Source organism: Aplidium turbinatum, chromosome 7 (genome assembly GCF_918807975.1).
Source record: "Aplidium turbinatum chromosome 7, kaAplTurb1.1, whole genome shotgun sequence".
Lineage (NCBI taxonomy): Eukaryota > Metazoa > Chordata > Ascidiacea > Aplousobranchia > Polyclinidae > Aplidium > Aplidium turbinatum.
In genome coordinates, this window is record NC_137478.1 from 27267311 (window position 1) to 27288504 (window position 21194).

The 21194-nt window shown below is 36.2% G+C and overlaps 1 protein-coding gene across 1 annotated transcript; it reads right to left on the reverse strand.

The window, feature by feature from the left end:
• Positions 1-2218: 2218 nt before the first annotated feature.
• On the reverse strand, positions 2219-13952 carry LOC145773900 (uncharacterized). The gene is made up of 6 exons (XM_082585024.1): positions 13701-13952; positions 11251-11364; positions 9188-9350; positions 6424-6531; positions 4231-4365; positions 2219-3384 (listed from the first exon to the last, which is right to left on the reverse strand). Exons 1-6 carry the CDS (start codon positions 13950-13952, stop codon positions 3155-3157), a joined length of 1002 nt encoding a protein of 333 aa, XP_082441150.1. The 3' UTR covers positions 2219-3154.
• Positions 13953-21194: the final 7242 nt, after the last annotated feature.

Here is a 21194-nt window from a genome sequence, read left to right on the forward strand (position 1 = left end):
TTACTCTTCCATGAATAAGCTACTATACCATTTTGCATAATTTAATATTTGCCAGATAAGAATATATCATTAAGTTACTACCAGCTTGCATCTAACTACTCCCTGATTATTATAAGCTATTATGTTCGTTCAGAGGATCGCTTGACTTTTCGTAAGATTATTATTTAGGTTGGTTTGGAAAAGATGCTTGAAACAACTCAGACACTACATCCTTCATCGGCACTACCAAAGAATCTCCACCTCTCATTAGCGATACCAAAAACACTCCATCCCTCATTGACGCTATAAAAGATGATTCAACTCTTATTAGAAATACCAAAAACACGCTGCTATATCATCATGCTTCTTATGCTCTGCGCAGGAAATTAATTTAAAAAAACAAAGCTTTTTTAACTATTTTATCTTGATAATGAGCTGCCATATTATGTATTTGTTCTGCAATCTATAGGCTACTTAATATCGTTGCTGCGAACACTTTATTTCTGTATGAAATCTGTAAATAGTCCTTGTTTTGATAGTCCGTTACGTAATTTCAATATGTGTGTGTAACTGTGTATATTAGTTTGTTTTTGTGATGTTGGGTTCAGTCTTGTTCTCATTGCTTTAAGAATTGGCGCTCCAGTTGTTCCAGGAACGAGGAGGCGACTGATTTTTAACTAATTCATCAACTTATTTTAAAGTATCAGGTTTGGTGGCCGTGCTTAACTATATTTATTGATTCATACCGCAATATTAGATCCATTCATGCACGTCTTAAACCATTAAGGTTTTGCCACCTTTTCCTTTTGCTAGTTTTGTTACTGTATTTCTTTTTCACAATATCATTTCTTTTGCATTCTGACAAAGAAAAATAAATTGAATTGAATTGAATTGAATATTTGAATGAAAACACCAGGATGGAGTTAAATTGATATGAGAAATAAGGCAGTGGAATAATTTTTAGTAATGATTAAGTGTGAAGTTTTGAGGCTGAAAATATGCCTATACTGGTAGCCTACTTGTACGGTCGATTGTGCATGACACTCAGCCTAGGCTTGCTTACAGTTATCGAAAATTTAACCTGATATTTGCCGCAGGTGTCATAGCGGCAATGCAATATGACACAGTAGCCTACAGCAGTTGAGTAGCATAATTATTACAATAGTCAATAGTAGCCAGTGTTGGGTGCGATAACTCGTTTTGCAGTTAAGCGATAACGATAAACGATAAATCAAAAAAAATTAAGCGATAACGATAAACGATAAAATTATCGCCGATAATGTTCGATAACAATAATTTTTTTTCTTGATTAGCGCTGCCCCATCCCATGCAGCACGAACTGTTTTCATCAACATGACGAAAAATCGAACATAATAACTTATACTGTAAAGGGACAAAACGTTTTGTAAGTTATGCATGAATAGAATCGCAACAGCGGGAGTGGGTATCGAATCTTCAACCTCTTGATCCAGAATCAAACCACTGAAGCATCAGGCACGGGTATTCACCATAAATGCTCATGATTACTTGTTAATCCAACTAACTTACCCGTATAGGCCCACTTGCTTTGCATCTAGCCTACTGCAAAGACTTTGTTAAGAAAAATAGCTTAGGCTAGTGGTAACTTTTCAACAGTCTCTCCAAACAACTATTCTTTAAGTATGCTCTACGTAACATTTGCTAACTGTCTTTTGTACCTGACTGTTCCAGCTGCACTACAAAACTTTATGCAAATTAAAAAATAACCGCAGATATCCCTGCCTTTGGTTTGAGTAGCAGTAGCGCGCTACTTTTTTTCAACTGGTAACGAGTAGCGGCAGCGCCGCTATTTGGCTTATTGTAACGATAGCGCGCTAGTTTCAAAGTAGCGGATGCTGACCTCTGGCAATAAAGCACATCAAATAGGCTAACCTTCATACAGCCTAGTTAAATTGGCACCCGGCCAATTGGTCGATAGACATTTGGTCGACAGGCATTCAGTCGCCAAGACGTTTGATCGACCAAATGTCTGTCGACCAAATGTCTGTCGACCAAACGTCCTGTCGACCAAATGTCTGTCGACCAAACGACTGGCTACGGTTAAATTTACCACCAGACGGCTTTTTTATATAGAGAAGGCTACTAGGCAAATCAAAAATATCAAAGTTTTTATTACAGCAAAACAAAACATAAGTTGTACCAATATCACTGCATTTAAAGCAATTATATTTTACAAAATTAGTCAAAAGTACAAAAAAAAGAAAAAGAGATAACTTTTGAACAGTTGGAAAACATGTCTCAATTAGGCTAGACATGTTGGTTATGAAAAATAATGAAATTGATAACATTTTTGATTTTTACCAGATGATTGTATAGCTTTAGCCTACATCAGGATTATAATCAAATTGTTCCTTAAATAAACCAAAAGCTACTGATCATGTTCCGTTTAAGCTGGAGTTTTGATAACTTTTTTCAGGCAATGTTTTTCAACGTTCTTTCCGCTACGTACACTTCATACATTAAAATAATCTTGTGGAACATAAAGCAAAACTTTATAATGATGCAATAAATTAAAAAACATAAATTATTTTCTGTCAGTTTTTTCTCAGTGCGACATTCGGGTCTGTTTGGATAAGCACAAAGCTAGTTTGGTTTGGTTGGTTTTGAATCTTTATCCTCGGACTGACAAAGCCTTGATAGGTTATTCCTGGTTGTTTCGCATACTTGCAGAGGCTTTTGACGCAGGGCCGGTTACCGAGACTTACAGAGTGAAGTTTTTCGATTGTTGAAGTGTTGTTGCCGAAAAATTATTCCATCCACTAGTTGCCGCTGAATGGAGAGCAGTCCTGAAATGCGCTGCTCAAGCGCACACCCTGAGAGCCGAACCAGCGCCTTGTGATCTTGAGTCGAGCGCGTGACCACTGAGCTAACGGGGCGGACGAAAAGAAAAACAAAGACAAAGCTCTTGTGATATTGACGTTCGACCGGTGTTTTATAAAACTCTATTCAAAGTAATAATAAAATTTCTTGTGAAACACCTGGAGAATTTTTGACGGAACACCCGTGGAATACCTGTTGGAAATCACTAAGTTAAGGAATAGTGCAGCAATAATAAGTAGCTATAGGCTATCTGATAAAGTAGTAGGGAAAGAAAAAAATTTAAGCAAAAACAATAATTAAAAAATTATCAAGGTGATCAATTAACAATGTTTTCTTCCTCACTCGATTTTCTTTCGAGAAGTAATTTTTGTCGCCGATGTTTTATGCTACTAAGTTCAGCAGCAAAAAATATTGCAATTGCGATGGTTTGAGAGATATGGAAAACAGCGTTATGGTTGAATTCATCTGGAAGAGGACATCCGATAGATTGCGAATTACGGTGTTGACTGCATTTCCCAAATGATCCCATAAGGATTTGAAAAACCCCTAAAAAAATAAAAAAGTATTATTAAGGACCCAAAACAGTGTTTAAAACATCTTGAAAAGTTGTCAATCTATGTCACAGCGTCACTGCAAAATTTGACCTTGAACCTGAAGCCCATTTTTATTAAAGCCTAGCATCCAGTACAGGCAGAAGTGGGCATCCGCTATTTTGAAAATCTCTAAAAATGAGTCTTTTTTTCTTGTTTTAATTGGAAAGTAGCGGAAGTTCAGTTCAGTTATTTTTCATTTCTGACCATCATATCAAAAACAATACACGTCAAGATAGCAAAGGTCGAGAAAAAGGTAAAAGCGACAAAACGCGAACGTTAAAACGTGCTTGTGACCGAAGTAAGTTATTGAGTTGTAAGAAATTTGGAACGGTCGCAACACCTTCAGAAAAATTTAAGATACAAAGGGAAAATAAAATAAAGAAAATGTTACAAAAAAAAAAGTTCGAAGGAAACAAACGACTCTTCTTTCCGCTAGGCTACTTTGCGAAAAAGTAGCTTCGCCATTCCAACCGTTACTTTAACGAAAAATTGGGGCCGTTATTGCTACCAATATAGTAGCGTACAAGTAGCATCACTAGAAAGTAGCGCACTACTGCCCACCTCTGACTACACGCACCCTATTAGGTGATTTTTCTGTTTTGACACTTTGGTATTTATATAAACATACAAGCAAATATAAGCAGTTTTCAATCAATTTGAATCAAAGTATGTTAATGCCAAAATCTCTCTTTAATGGTGAAAAAAGTTTCTCCTGTTGAGCTATTCCGTTGAGCTGTATGAGCTATTAATCTGGCAACTCTCACCTTCTAATAAAAATGAAAAACCAGTTATGACTTACCTCCAGCAATAAGAAGCAGACAAGCCATAAAATGTAACAGCAAATCAGTTCTTCGAGAAGGTGTTGGTGTAGGGTTGTTATTAAGTATGTTTTCTTTGTTTTTTCTTTCGGTCAAACTGTTTGATTCCACTGTACCTTTGACAAGTGACGCAATATTACTCAATGGTTTTTGATGGCAAAACGTCACGGAAGTTGTCACAAGTGATTTTCAATAGAGAGTAGAGGGTCTAAAACATCGTTTAAGGGGCGCACTGAATTTTCAACAAAGCAAAACGAACAATCAAAAAGTTTAGATCCGCAATATATATTGACCAGATCAGAAGAATAATAAAAACTAACGTTGTTTTGGACGATTTTTATACATTTTTTTTATCTTTTCGATTAAGGCGCCCATTTTGCATTATACCAAATTTATCAAATTAAAACTGGATTTCCGTAAAAGTTTGAGTTACAAATTTTAGTTTGAAGGTAAAGTTACGTTTTAAATAACTTTTATTATTGACTTTACCGGTGAAGTCCCGTTTTCAATAAATTGTTTGTTGAAAGTTTGGAATTTTATGGCATACCTACTGTAGCGTGTTTTTTTCCCAGCAAATTAAGCAAACAAAAAAGATTGAAAAAAGAGAGAAATCACATGTTTTTTGTTTTTATTTTGTGTTTTTAGGGGGGGGGGGGTCACCTGATCAAGTGCCCCCGGGATCCACTACTGTTTATGTAGATGGAGCAGCCTACTATCAAAACAAGCCAACAAAAAACGGCCCAATGAACTTAAATTATTTTTTTAGCGTGGGCTTCTGCATCAATAACAGTTGTCGTTATTGTATATTTGTTTTTCTCCTACTGCTTTTGTAAGAGATAATCTTTTTGAAACGTTTACATGAAACCATGCGATTTTACTTGAGTGTCGCAAGAGCAAACATTTTTTCCTTTTAATTTTTATTAAACATTTATTGTACATCAGTCTATCTAGTTTAAACGTAATTTTCCAATGCTTGACACTTGTCCGAAAGGACACGGGAAACAGCTGGCCGAATGATTGGTAGGCGATATTCTTTCGCTGCTCTCCGTCTGTTATAAAATTGAGTTTTTGATAGTGCTACTGCTAGTCTTTTCGCATTGATTTTACGCTTCTACCAAACTGTTCTCACAACATACGAAATAAACGTTTACGTTCTCTCTTACCTCCAAGATAGGCTATTCTTAGTTTAAATACAATGCAAAAAAAAACAACATTAGCTGGCTTCTACCATCATTGTGGTGCAGTTTGATTTGCTTTGCCTTATATGGTTTCACGTCGTGGTTTTTACAGTAGCCAGTCCACCTGGCTGATTGAAAAGGGCAAAGTTGATCTTGAGTGTGTTTCAAGACCGACATGACAATTAGGCTATCACGTAGTACGTGCTCATGTGGAGAAAACAAAAACACAAGGACAACGACCAACAAATGGTGTTGACTACCTTTACGTTACTTCTACCGAACTTAAAGAAAAACTTGTGCTTTCAAAGTGGCAAACACTGTGATAGTGTAGAAACGTTTCGGTTGTTTCGGTAGGAATGCTATTTGTTTACGTGTCTTTGACGTAATAACACGTTGTATTAATGTTGTATGAATACATGATTTGTGGTGTTATGTGAAAAAAGAGCTGTGGTTCTCAATCGTTATCTTAAAGTTCCTGAATAACTGATAACCACTTGCAATGGTGGTAATCCATCAGTAAAAAGCTGAAGAATTGATATGCGCAAAAAGACCGCTTCCAAACTCCTCAATCAAACATGTATGAAACCAATCACTTGCACAAGGTTAAATTTATTTTAAACCCCCTGGTTAAGCATCTTTTTTTTGTTTAATGAAACGCTAGTTTATTGTGATATTGTGAAGTAGCTTTTATTTCTTTTCTCGTGGACAAATTATTGACGTAAAACAAAACCAAACGTAATACCAGGGGAGATTGGGGCTATCACCTGCTCTAAAACACTGCAAAAAACTGTAATTACGGTGTTTTTGCAGGGTTGGATTAATGTAGACTTACACATTATTGTGTTTTGTTAAAATCGCAAATTAAAACTACTAGTTAGATCCACCCTTGCCTAACACTGTCGACAAGCAATGGTTGAAATACAACATGGAAATCTATACACAATTTAGTGTTAAAAAGTTTTGTTTGTATAAATTAATATCTAGTATTAGACTCACTTTCAGTATTTAGAGCAACTGTATCGTTAGAAAAGGCCGAGTTAGTTCCATCCGTCCGGTAACGTTTCATTAAAACGACTCCAAGAACCAGCAACTCGATCAAGGCGCCTGAAATGATTTTTATTGAGCACTGGGCCCATAATCGTCAGAGTCGTCATGGAGCCTTCAATTTTAGGTTGTAATTTGCTCAGAACACGAAATCGCAAGTTTAAACCAGACAACTTTCAACTATTTTTCAAGATTTAACCACATAACAAATCCATAATAGGGTCAAATTTCCTAAACAACACCATTTGACAAAGGCAAGCCAAACGAAATAAAGATTAATAAATTTCAGAAAACAATCTGACCCAAGTATTTTCACATCAAAGCTCAAATATCGGCCTAAGTTAGGTTACCAGTGTGTCAGTGAGGCCTCAATTTTAGAATTTTGAAAATTTAACACCTTGAAAATTTAAAAAGGGATGAAAATAGGAAGAAAATCTCAAAAACTAGTGTTTTGAAAAAAAATAACATAAAGCAAATAAATATTTCTTAGACATGTTGGTTGTCCGTTGTGCGACATTATGAGTGTTGGCGATCAACGTGAGAGATAAAGCTCTTGTCTTGATGCGTTAAATGAAATCCAGTGACGAGATATTCATTGCTGTGATGGTCAAATCGCCCTCTAGGATAGACCAAAGACACTCTGTCTGTCATATTTGTGGAAAATTAGCAGTGTTGTACGTTGACGCCGTCAACTTTTTGTTGACGCTGAGGCTAGCGCCGTCAATTTATTTTTCAGTTGACGGAAGTGATAGCGCCGTCAACTATTTTTCCGATTTTAAGCGTCAAGCGCTAAGCGTCATTTTTTGTTTTCATGGAAAATCTCGTTTCACAATAAGAGTTTCACCTATGGTTTCACAATGTATTCTGGCCAGCGCGACTCATCCGAATTGCCGGCTTTTGCGTTGGTTGGAATGGCTCCCTGGAATACACGCGGAAGAAGGTCGCCAAATGGTGATCACCCATGTATTGAGAACGAGGGATCAGAGACAGAAAGCGAAAAAATCCATGAATGGCATCGCGGACGTTGAAGATACTTTATTTCAAGAGCTCTATGCCCCTGAAAAGAGCGATGTTGGTGCAGTGGACCTCGTTAAAAGATTTATACATGCTAAACTATCACAACACGCTTGGAACAGTGATACCTTTCTGACTAAACGTTTTCAACTTGTTTTGAAATACAACACACCAATGCCAACCAGCGCTGCTGTGGAACGCATGTTTTCACTTAGAATGGACAATATGCGCAGGGGCGCCGGAAGCGGGGGGGGGGGGGGAGCAGAGGGAGGGGATACCACCTGCCCTCAAATTTCTGTGGATGGGGAGGGAAGAGGAAGCAATGGTGCCCTTTTAAGGTCATGTAAGCTACTGCACACTTTGCAATATAACAATTTATGCTATTCGCTTTTAGCCTAATTATAAGGTTCTATTTTTGCCTCGAAATCAGTTCAGTTCAGTTCAGTTCAGTTGTTTTTTTATTTCTGACCATCATATCAAAACAATACACATCAACATAGCAAAGGTCAAGAAAAAGGTAGAAGCGACAAAACGCGAACGTTAAAACGTGCTTGTGATCGAAGTAAGTTATTGAGTTGAAAAAAATTTGGCACGGTCGCAACACCTTCAGAAAAATTTAAGATATAAAGGGAAAATTAAAAAAATAAAAAATGTTACAAAACAAATAAACATATAGCCTATAGGCTATAACTTTATTAGCCTACATAACTTTAGCTGATATATTGAAGATTTGTATGGACAGTTGCTATGAAGATCGGCCATGGTGCGTTATCAAGAGTGCTGATAACGCACCAAAGTAATAATATTCACGACACAAAATTCTCTATCACAGTAAGTTATATTACATCATTAAGTTATAAAATAGCATGATGCCCTTCCGTGCCATTGTTCTTTGTAGGCTATAGCGGACACTTGTATCATTACTCGATAATGAGCTGATAGATGAGCATTATCGCTATATCTTATCTTAAATCTTAAAAAAATTGGCTTTTCAGCAACAAAAGTGCCCTTTTTTCATACTCCTGCCCCTCCAGTCAAAAATCGCTCCGGCGCCCCTGAATATGCGTCCCAAACGCTGCAGATTGTCAGAAAAACGTTTTGAAATGCTTGTTTTTCTACAAGGAAACAACTAATAGACTGAGCAGCTAATTACAATACAGTCTCAAAACATAATACCTGCTCTTTATTCATAGCTATTGTTAACCTGAACTTGGTTGAAATATTTCCGTTTTATGAGACGCTGGCAAAAAATAGCGCTAGAAATTAGCGCTGACGCTGACGCCGTCAATTTCTTTAAGATCTTACGCAGTCCTTTACGCCGTAAAGTTTTTAGGCGATTCGCGCTGACGCTGACGCCGTCAAATTATTTCAATGACGCGTACAACACTGAAAATTAGACACATTTATGGCAAAAGCCAGCCTCCAATCTGTGTATGGATTCCGGTAACTTCATATCTCGACAAGATTAAGGGATGACTAGTAGCAAATGGAAATATAAAAACGTGTATGATGTAATGTAAGTGTTATGGCTACTATGGCCTCTCGCCAAATCACATGCTTGATTAGACATTTGCTGCCAAGTGCCAACTATATTGCTTGCTTTGAAAAGCCCTGAGAACAACGCATATCTGTGATTGATACAATACAGCAATACGCATAACACACATTGTTATAATTATTGCCATACACTAAAGCTACTTACTCCCAAAAGTAAATGAAAGGGTAAGTGTCAAAGTCCAAGGATTATCTTTCGCCGTTATGAGCCAAAAACTATGAGCTGTGATTCCAATGCACACAAGTACTGCAAAGGTGTAGTAAATTCTAAACGGAATTCTCTTGAATTGCAATAGTTTCTCTGCAGAGAGCTGAAACAAAAGAAAAAAAACTTACTCAAACATCAACAAAAACAAGCAGAAGGCTGAGATAATGTAGTTTTATCAAATCTTAAAACCTTTTAACTCAACTACAGCGAGATTGTTTCTTTGGTCATTTATTTTTGCAGTAAGCTGCAATGTTGCAAAATAATAAAATTATCACGTTTTCGAAAAAACATTTGTCATTCATGTTAGCCTATCGCAACTTTGCTTGGAATTTGATTTGATATAACCGCGATTAGCCTGTTTCCTGCCACTGCGTAATATAACTTCGATAAAAAATATTACAGTTAGGGTTGCTGTGGCTATAAGAAATAAAACGAAAGCCTCCCAGTTGTGTACATATGATAATCTTTAAAACCTATAATTGTTTAAGCTTTATAACCACAGAAACCCTTTTTTAAACTGTAATATTTTTGCTATATATTTTATTTCCAAAACCGCTTTTGCAATCAAAAAACAAAATTTTGACAATAAATTAAGTCAGCGTTTTGTGACAGCACTTGACTGTACAGAACCGTTTGCAGAAAATCTCCTTTTCAACTTACATTGAAGCAGGCCTGTATATCGTGCGTGTGCACAAAGCGTGAGTAATAAAACTAGTAAATTTGCATGATTTTTTTTAGAGAGGGTTCACGAGAACGAGTGATCCCTGGACTAGCCACCGCAAACAAACTACAAACGAATACTGGATAAGTGTGGCCACTGGCCATCAAAACACAATAGTACTGACTATCGCAAATTTGAGAAAACAACGCAATCTTTGCTGGGACCAAGCCAGGCACAATTATTAAATGTGATTGGGTTGCGCTTCCTCTCTAGTTCAAATTTTTGGCTCTTTGGGTGCGTTCTATATTTTTTACATAATCAGTGGCGTAGCCAACACAAAATTTCGGAAGGGAGGTGGAAAATCAGTGTTACTGCGCATGTCAGTGAGCCAGGCAACGAGTCAGCGAAGGCGAAGCACCCGAAGCGAAGTGTGAGGGGCTTGCCCTAGAATTTTTTGAAAAAAATACCTCAAAATATTGCATTATGAGAGTACCTTCATCTTAAATCAATAGTAGGACTCTGTAAAAAGATGCTGTAAAACAGGTTGTAATGTTTATTGAGAATATTTTGGGGAGAGGGGAAGGAAATTGCCTTTTTTGCTCTGGTTGCAAGGATTGTATACTTGTTGCAAGGATTGTATACTGCTGTAATAATCAATCCTTGCAATACTTTAAAAACAAACTGCTAATTGATATAATATAAAATATAATGAAGATTACAGCACTAAACAATCATTGCGACGATTATTTTTTCTAAATACATTGCTGGATGAGATTTCTGTTTTTGACCCAATGACTTTAATTGTTCCAGGTAAGCTACCACCTGCATTGGATTTACAGATAAGCAGGAAGGAGTCAGCAGTTTAACAAACTCTGAAACCAACCTTGTTGTTTCTGATCGGATACAATCAATATTTTCTTCTTACGACGTTGCCACTTCAAAAGCCTGCATTGTTACCAAATGAAAGCTAATGGGCAGAAAGAAGGTTTACAATTTTACATTTTCTTTGTTAGTTTACGGTTTTCTCAGAAGCAGATCTCTCTTCTAAGCTGAAGTGTTTCACACCATGAATGGTGAGATTACGGATGAAAACGTGAAATGTTTATAAAAGCTGCCATAAAATTGTCAGCTGTTATTAAACAAAATATTTTCATATTATGACAAAAGCATTTTTACCAGGAAGTTGTTTGAAACTTTTTTTATGTCTTGGCAAGATCAAACAACTAAATGCGTCAGTGTTTTGTTTAATAAGAATGATAACAAATAAAAAATGCAGGAGTACCGCAACATGCAGTTAATTCACATTCAAACATTAACTCAGTAGACATTGCAAACCTCTTACCATGTGCTCAGAAAGAAATAAAAAAACAAAGGATACTGCTCCAGATAATGCAGCCGCCACCCTCCAAGCGATCAGCCATCCTTTACTGTCATGCCAATTTTTGTAAGGCTCGATCTAAAAAAAGAATTATAAACTATTTTAATTTTTATCTTGGCAACCCTGCGTTTGTTGAAACGGAAGTTGCTAGGTAAATTTTCATAAGGTGTGTTTGCATACCAGCTTACGCTGAATGCTGAAACATACTATGTCATAGCAAAACTTTGTGTAATTGTTTTAACACGATTATAGCCTACAGTACACTCGCAAAACAAAGACCAACCGAAGCTGTTTTAGATGAGGTGAAATAAAACGCAAACAGATTACGAAGAAATACACAAGATGTGAACTTAGTGCTACCCAGGAAGTAACCTATACGTGCCGGTAGATTAAAAGCATTATTTTTCTGGTAAAATGTTAAAGACCTGAATAGTACGTCAAACTCAAGCTAAATATTGCATCAATTTACTATTGTATTGATGCACTGCCCTGTTAAATTACAGTAGCCAAACGCTGGTGCTGCAACAACTTATTGAAGTTTGCAGTTCCACTGAGTGGCAAATCATATTTTTTATCTACATTTTACAGTATATCTAAACATCAAAATATGCTGTTTTTACAGCGTTTCGTTGTTTACTGACGTCGAAATTAAACGTTTCTGGCCGGGCAGAGTCAAAGTTTGAGATCAACGGCAAGTTTTCTTAGGTGCTTCAAACAGGCCATAAGACAAGTATAGGCCTATAAGTAGCTACGGGAATGGTTGGTATGAAATACAAAGTTTTGATTCCTCCCATCATCTCCAGGCGGCCATGCTTACACCTAGAAGACAATGTTTTTGACAATAACAAGATATTTCTGGGTACCTTTACATTGGCTGTTTAACATATTTACCCAATAAAGTTTTTTTTTGCTGCCCTCCCCCATCCAAATTGCTTAGGAGTGTGTTGTGCTATCACTCATTGTTTGCTAGCTATCTTCATATTCTTTTTGTTTTTAGATGTCTTTAGATTGTCACTTTCTGTTTTTGATTGTAGGCCTAACTAATTTTTGACAAAGAAGGTAAACATATTTTTGTGAAGGTATCACACAACTACCCAGCTAGGTTAAATAGGGTTAATGAAACATCTCACATAAGTTTGCTTCCGATTCGAAAATTTTGACATGAAGCTTTTCCAATCTCTGATTAATGAGATATAAACATAAATATTAAAATATAAACAAGATCTTCAAAAGTTTTCTTGAAAATTCGATAATGGTTTCACGTGATAGCTGAAATTTTCATTTGTGGAACCCAGGCAGCAGATCATCTGTTTTTACATTGATTCAACGTCTGCAGACGCCTGCAAACCCAAAGTTTGCACAAGATTGGCAATGCGTAGAAATGTAAAGCAAGCTACCAACTTATCATGTTAAAAAATCTAAACGGAATCTTTCTTGAAAATTGTGCTGCACATTAGTGAGTGGCTCTTTGTAGGTGAATTGATACATCCCGGAAGGTCAGTTGATATACCCCCTTCTAGAAAAAGAAAACTTTTTAAAAACAATATTGCTAGCTAACGATAATTCAAATCGAAAAACCACAGCACAAACACCACTTTAATTAATTACTTTAATATACAACCACAGCTCATATTCTACTTTACCTGGAAATTTCAAGGTTTTACCATATTTACTTTTTACGCAAAAAGAAAAAATGTAAAAAGTGTATCAACTGCCAGTCCTTTCCCTATTGAGTTAAACAAAACATTACCGGTTCTTTTTTGTAGCTAATCGCTACTTCGTTGCTTTGCCAATTGGCAGAACCTTCAAACCGGTAATACGGATGGCCTGGTTAATGTCAGTGCTCAAGACTTTGAAGAGTTATTGAACCAGCAAAAGCAAAAATGAAGATCTAGCCAAGCAAATGAATTAAACCCACGTTTTTTCCAAATTAAGCTGATATTAATCTATCATCGCTTGAATGGTTTCCATCATTTTTGTTTGAAGTTAGTTCACATTTCGCTCTGTGCGTTGTGGATATTGCAGGCTACCTCACATAGCCTATATACTTAAGTCGTGAGGTAGCCGAAATGACGGACTTCGGTAATTATTTGAAAGTTTCTTTTTGTCGTATTTTACGTCTGGTGGTTGAAGATTTTATTTACTTGGACGGGAAGACAAGGAAGTCAATTTTCGATTCGACCTTTAAGCATGTCTTAAGTGTCCTCTCAAAGGCATAGCTGAACGCTCATGAGCGGTATCGAACCGGCGCCCTTTCGAGTGCTGCACCAGGGCTCTCACCACTCGGCTATGCAGTCGACATTTTGTTTCCGTTGTCTGATATTCAATTTACAGAAGAGGTTATTCTAGTTCAAGTCAAAAGTATAATGTAAGTAAATCAAACACTTATTTTTAACCAACATTTCAATTTTTACCGTTTGAAGGAATTGGTGGGTTAAACCAGCAATAAATGAAGCAGTGCCTACGATCGCGCATAGAGCAGCGATGGCGTATGTTGACTTGCCAATTCCTCTTTGTGTTTTAGAAATTCCACGACTTTTCACAAAAAGTCGAATGAAGTATAAAACAAATATGTAGCATTCCACAAACAACAAATAATTGGTGATATAATTTCCTGTTGAGTCATCGATTCCTCGATGATACAGCAGTTTTCGGCCGAGTAACATTTTTATTGAGTTGGAGGTTTACTTAGAAAACAACTCAATCAATAAATTCTGTAAACAAAACACCACCTGTCAACATGTCACATTATGTCAGTAAAAAACTTTGAAAATAAGATTTTTCATCAAAAAACAAAATGAAACAATTTCTTGGATCTAATTAAATATTTTGCTATGCGTATATTTGTTTATGTCATTCACCTGGCAAAAATTAGGCTATTTGGGACAAAATAAAATAGTTTATGAGAGAAAACGTTGACAACTGACAATAAACTGTAAAAAGACTTCTGATTTACTGTGGAATTATGTATTTTCATCATCAAAGCAACAACAGTAGCTTACACTCTGCAATAGACTTATTATGTTTAGTGTTATATTGGCCTGCAGTTTTGATATCGTAGCCTACGTAACAGGATTATTCGCTTTTCTACCAGAGTTGTTCGATAAAACAGAAACAGAAACAAAAAAAAAAAAATTGTTGTTAAAGCTTTGCCAGGTATTTTTTCTTTTCGTTTAAAAACAATTTCTACTTTTTTACTTGCAGCTTTATCAAACGAAAACTGCAGCCGCTGATAGAAAATTATAATATTGTGTTCAAAGGGAGTTTTATTTACGAAACCAGTGCTGTTTCATCATATGGTCTCGAGGCGGAAATAATTTGAGTTTCTTTATGCGTTTTCATCCAAAACTGTGCTAAATTCACTTTTATAAAGCCCCATTCCGGTTGTTTTCAAGCTTTTTGTTCTCGTTTATCCGTTGTCAAAGATTTAAACACAAATTTACACCCACTAGAATCCAATTTTAATATCCATTATGTAGTTTCCTTTTCTTGCTTTAGTAAATTTACCCTTTGAAGACTGGATAAACGAAATTTAGTTGAATTAAAAAGTAAGCTTACGCTCTGTAGAAAACTCGTGCACTTCTCACAATAGCTTATTGTACATAACGTAACTTACACGCTCGTATTACAGGCAGCAGAAAAAAAGTTTTTTCTTTGCAACAGCCCATAAAATTATTTTAGCTTAGAAACGTTCTGGCAGGTAGGCTAGTACGTTGCGTATAAAGATAATACTAAATTAAACCTATTCGCAACAGAAATAGGTAGATTAACTGTATGAGCTGACTTTATACGACGCTGCATAATTCAGGCAAACATTTTTTGATCGTTTTTATGCTATGATCGCTATGCAAACTTCTATCTTGTTCAAATTTTTTTTTTGCAATTTTAGTAGACAATAAATTTTCAAAAGAGTTTAAACTAACTGGAGTAAACCAACCTTTTAGCGATGTCTTATATATTTGTAATAGGCTTAGGCTATAATAAAGATTAAAATTCTAAGCATGATTGTTGTTGTCAAAATGTATTTGTACATTCATTCCAATCATATTCCAGATGACACTATGCATCCACTATACATTAACTTCACGTCTGCAGACGTGAAAACAACATTAAACAAATGTACTTTGACAGCTGAAATACAATCCACCTCACACAACAAGAACATGATTATCGACTCTGCTTTCAAAGCTCGTGATAAAGTAATTTGTAAACAGATAGTCTGCAAGGCTCTAGGCACAGAAGAATCGGATTATCACGACCTCAAAGGCACCAGATTTTATGTTTAGTCTTTTTTACTTCTGTGCACCATTATATTCTCACAGAATCGTGTCTGACACGCGATGTGAAGTGGTCTGGCGTTGTCTGGACCCGGATGTGTTGCAAATCGCCTTTTTCGTCACCTCAAGATTAGAGAAGCGATTAGCTAAGCTCAAATATTTTCACACTGAAAATGCAACAACATATAACATTGCAACCACAATGTAAGACAGCTTACATGTATGCGTAAGCATTTTTTAAGTTTCCTTCTGTATGTGATGTAGCCTAGGGTCTAGGCTAGCTGGAACGGTCTATGTCAGTTGTTTTAAATAATAATAATTTAAAAAAGATGGGCGTTGATCGAATTGACCATCGAGGTTAAAATTAATGACACTCCTGCCTGAGTATTGACTGATGTCATAGATATCGAAGTCTGCTTTTCGTCGGCTAGTTTCCACAAACAATGCCTTTGTTGTGGTGCTCGTACGGTAGCTTTAATTCATTGTTAAAAGTCGCTTAATTATTTACTTTGCGATGTTAAAAAATTACGTTAAAATTATGATAATATTTCTTGTGTTTGTTTATCTCCCAAATGATGCTATTTGTTGCCGACTTCCTGTAAAACATTTCCCATGTACTATGAGCGTTTTTTGTTTGCGAAACTGTCAGGAATAGCCAGTCAGAGGCTTTTCCAGTCCAAGGATAAAAATGACCGATTATGTTATTTCTTGCATCAGTGAAGTAAGGTCGGATAACAATGTGGTGACATGTTAAATATGATACAAAGCGAAAAATGAGCCCTGTTGCTAAATGACCTTAGCAGTTGTAGAGTGACAATAAATGAACCAAACTATTTATAGTAGCAGTAGGCTAGTAGCTGTTTCCTTTGGTTTAGGTGTTTATTCTGGAGTTACGTTTAAAAGTTTTACATTGTGTGTTTCTTTGCAAAAATTGCAATTTGATGATTTTTCACTTTTTAATGCATTGCAAAAAAAATAACTGATTTTGTTCACTGATACATGACTGATACGATTAAAAATTCAAATCAGGCATATCTAAAGAAGGGGATACGAAGGCTTTTATTACGTCTGACAATAGAAGGGCTTTTGTTTGTCGTAAATAATCTGTGTTTATCGTAAAATGACAATTGGTACTCGATAGTAGTTTAATAAATCGTGTTATGATAACTTGCATTGCGCTATTAGTATCAGGCCTGGATATTCACAGCATGCTCATGGTTGCTTGTTAATTCAACTACCGATATACTTGCTTTCAGGCGCGAATCTAAGAGTTTTTTTCGGGGGGGGCCAGAAAAATTGAAAATCAATTAAAAAGAAAGAAAAAGCTAAACAGATATGAACAATGATACTACGACATATACGATATGCTATAAAATAGACATTAAAACAACCATTTTCATCACTTGTGATGCCGAGGGACTAATATCAGCTGTTTAGAAGCATATCAAACCATTTGATGCGGAAACATACAATTTCTACAATTTTTTACAAAATTTCGGGGGGGGGCCCGGGCCCCCTGGGCCCCCCCCCATAAATCCGCGCCTGCTTGCTTTACAAGTATTCTTTAAATATGCTTTACGTAACATTCGCTAACTGTCTTCTGTAGCTCATTGCACCAGCTGCACTACAAAACTTTTTATGATTTTAAAAAGAACCACATATTTAAAGCACTACAAACTATCGCCCTGGTAGTGTCATGAGAATAAGGCAATCGCTGCGAGCCTTCATATCCCCTTCTCTAGATATCCCTGATTCAAATCCTCCCTTTAAAAGTTCTTGGCTATGCTACTGATCTACAGTTTGTCGAGTACACATCAAGCCAGGTTTGGTTGAGTAATTACACGTAGGCGTCTGGGTTTGGCAACAGAGCAACAAAATGTCAATAGAATGAGACAAAATCATTGCATCACGAAAGCAAAATCGTTAACTTTGTCAAATGTGACTCACACAGCAGACATTGATCTGCAAATATCATTGCACAAAAGTTATTAACATTTGAAAAGGTTTCTACCCTGACGTAAACCTACAACGTGACACGATTGTTCTAAAAACAAACCAGTACCTAATGGCGTAATGGGCTACTGTCGGCTAGATATAAATTCTATATCTTCTTTATAGATGTAAGTCCGAAACGTCCAACCATTAGTGTAGCCTACTGATGTGGTACTAATGTGTTATAATCGCATTCATTTCCCTGATTCATATCAGTGCAAAATCTCTGACAAAACCTTGTGCCAACTAAAAAGTAACTTACTGATTTATTGTTCTACTTGTAGGTGATAGAAGCTACAATAAAATCGCTTGGTCACGTGATTAAAGATCATCCATTAATTAACAGGAAAAAAATGAACATCAAAATGTTCACAACGGCAAGTTTTACAGCCACGAAATCTGACGTATTTTACACGAATTCAACATCAACAAACGTTGAATCAACCTAAAAAAATCAAGATTAAAAAAACTAAAGACTAATTATCTGGCTTTTATTACCAATCAAGAAAAAAGTAGTCTGCATCCTATTGCTTACAATATAGTATGCGTATTGCGTAGCTTATGTCGGTTAATTATGAATTTACTTAAAAGTGAAACAACTTTTGTGGTGTGACGAGTGTAAAGTATGGGCTATTCTAGTTTTCACTGCATAGTAGGCTAAACCGCTAAACTATTCCCCTTAGCATACGGTGATTGAAAAAAACATAAGTCTACATATAGCATTTTCTGCGTTTCTTGTAGCCGACCTGATGATGAATTCCTGATGATTTAGATTTGATCAAATTTGTTTCAACCTTAGGAGATTATTTCACAACTATTTGGCCCAGCAACATTTTTTCTCCCTGTAGGCTATGTGCGATGGCTACTGAAAAGCTATTAACTGGCTGTGCTGCCATACAACTAAATTGTCATTCTATTGTCCGGTTTTGAGCACGTTTCTGAAAAAGTCTACAAATTTTATTGGACCGATTTGCCCGCTATCGGATTGTTCAGACAATGTATATTTGCAGATGGCTTTTCTACACTCCCTGGCACCCACCCAGAGTCACCGCCAGTCCGCCACTACCGCTGCCCAAGAGTAAAAAAAGAACCTTTGAAACAAAAGATTTGCAGGCCAAGCAATTTACATGTAAATGGAAAACAGCTGTTTCTGCTGAAAGACAAAAAAAAAACAATGCTGCCTATCGAATGTCAAATTATGAAAGGATTGATTTCAAAACCCTCAAATAAGAGATACAATGGTTTATGAAAACTTTGATTTTTTAACACTGTGAGATTCCCGGCAAGCCTATGTAGACTAACTGTACACCGGTGACAATATGAGCGATACAACGCGCACCATGAGGGAAAGGATAGGGTGAATGAGTTTTCGTGATAAAGGAAAAGAGAGATGTTTTTTTATTTGTCGATCCTTCCCGCACAAAAAAAGCAACATTATTGAGTGTTACGTCAACCTCATTAAGAAAAGTTTTAGTGGCTGTTCCTACCTACACTAAGATGTAATAAAAAATATTAGCGTATTTTGCGATATATAGTCACGTAATTGATATAAAATTTCTGAATATCTTACCAACTGATGCGATACATGTTTTATGTTATCCGACCAGATCAGCTGGTCATCTAATCTAACTTAGCCTATAGGTCATCTTATCATTAAACTAAATTTTGTTACCACTGTGCGATTAGGAAATTTATTTAATAGCCTACTATGTAGGTTGTTTTTGAATAATTTACTAAATGAATTTTAGTTAATGAATGAATGACGTGACTGTTGATTGCTGCTATACAAAACGCTTGTCAATTGTCCAAAATGAAAAATTCTATAACCTACAACTGATTGATTTCGTATGAAAAATCGCAACACCTTACATATCTACACATCATAAAATGGGGGTTTCTTGCAAAATCTCCAAGGAAAACTACTGAAGCGCCCTCTACATGAACGCGATACAACAGTTGGAAACATCGAAGCGGCGTTTTTTATAAATTAGCTTACTCATCCGTTTTTTTCACAAAAAATAGTGAAAATGCCATTTTGGACACAAACGTAGGCTCAATCGTACACACCAAATGGTTTGCAAAAAAATCGTTTTTTTTTTTATTTAGAAGAGTGTTTACGTTTCGAAAATAATTTTAAAAATGCGGATGAATTGCATGAGCTACGGTATCGAACCAGCAGTTGTTTATATTTCGCCTACTATTAGTCTACATTAAACCGCTGCAAATTTTTCATTAAAATAGAATTTTTTTCATTTTTTGGAAAAGAGCAGTGATGATAATTTTGCATTGGGTAGTACGATAAAATGGGATGGCAAAGGTAATATAAAGCGCTCGCTTTTCAATAACAGGAACCTGGTTCGACTCTCGACATGAGCTGGTCGTCTGATAAATGTCGCTAGACGGAGAGTTATCCTAAATATGCATTGCTTAAGCGTACACTATCTGACAGCAAGTGCTTTAATTCAGCAAGTAGGCTACACTTTAGCTACCGTACTGTCAAGGCAACAAATGAGATTTACTTGCTCAGTTTGGACTTGCTTGGTCATCACTTGCTTTTTTCTTTTCTTTCGAGCAACGAAAAAGGCTTATTCAATTCGCCCTTGCTAAACTGAATTTTACTTGTGACATGCTAAGCTTCGGCTTGTTCAGTTGTTACGTACTTGCTCAGTTTTATCATTTGCCAATTGCTGAAATGTTACTCGCTCAGTTGTCTATCGCTCAACTGTCATTTGTTCAGTTCCTAACTGGCACTGCTGACTTGTAAGAAAATCTTCTCAAAATTGGCCAGAAAATGTGGCACAAATTAACGCCAAATTTTTATCATAATTTTTCAGAAGGTCATTGCTAGAGTTGCCATATTGGAGTTTTATTGCAAAGCTCGAAAAAGTTAAAGTTTTTAAATGCAAATAGCATGCTTTTTTTGGATTAGTATATTGGCATTTTTTGGCGTTTTGTTTTGAAGTTCTGTTTTTGCAACTTGAATTGACATTTAAATACTCTGTTTCATCTATTTGCAATGTAAACAAAAAAAAAATCAATTTTTAAATGGCAACTTTACTGTCTTGTTCTGATTTGATCAATAATCATTTGGGTTTGGGATTTGGCAAATTGGTTGTCGAAACAAAAGTCTCATTTGTTCATTTCCTCGCTAGTTTTCTTTAGAGCTTATGTTGGATGTTGAGAGGCATAAAGCAAGATATCTTACTGTGACTGATAACAGCAATGATACATAGATTTTGTTTAGGCTACTGTACATACAAGCAGGGTTTTTTTTAAGGTTTGATTTGGGTGACCGCTAAGTAGTTTTAAGAAACCGCAAGTGTTTCATTTAAATACCAAAAAATAGCCATAACTACATACAATCAACGCAACATAAAATGAATTATTCGACAAGGCACAGCTTAAATGATTGTGACAGCGACCAAACAGCCTGGCCAACACGGCCGCCGAACAAGTTTGCTGCACAATCAAAGAAAGTGTGCTTGTTGGCTTCTGCTTGTTATGTTTCCACACGTAAAAACTGATCATTATGCGCCATAAATCAGAAATATACATTGACGAGTATCGAAGGTGCACTTCTTTTGTGAATAACTCTTTGATTCAGCTGTTAGCTGTACTTCCACTTATTCTTTTTTCCGG

Bases quoted from the DNA above. Each gene is read 5' to 3' on its own strand.
- LOC145773900 (XM_082585024.1), bottom strand. From the start codon at position 13,952: ATGTTACTCGGCCGAAAACTGCTGTATCATCGAGGAATCGATGACTCA. The intron at 6,532-9,187 runs GTAAGTAGCTTT...AAATCATTTCAG, and splicing joins CCTTTCATTTACTTTTGGGA to GCGCCTTGATCGAGTTGCTG. The intron at 3,385-4,230 runs GTAAGTCATAAC...TTATTTTTTTAG, and splicing joins TCTGCTTCTTATTGCTGGAG to GGGTTTTTCAAATCCTTATG.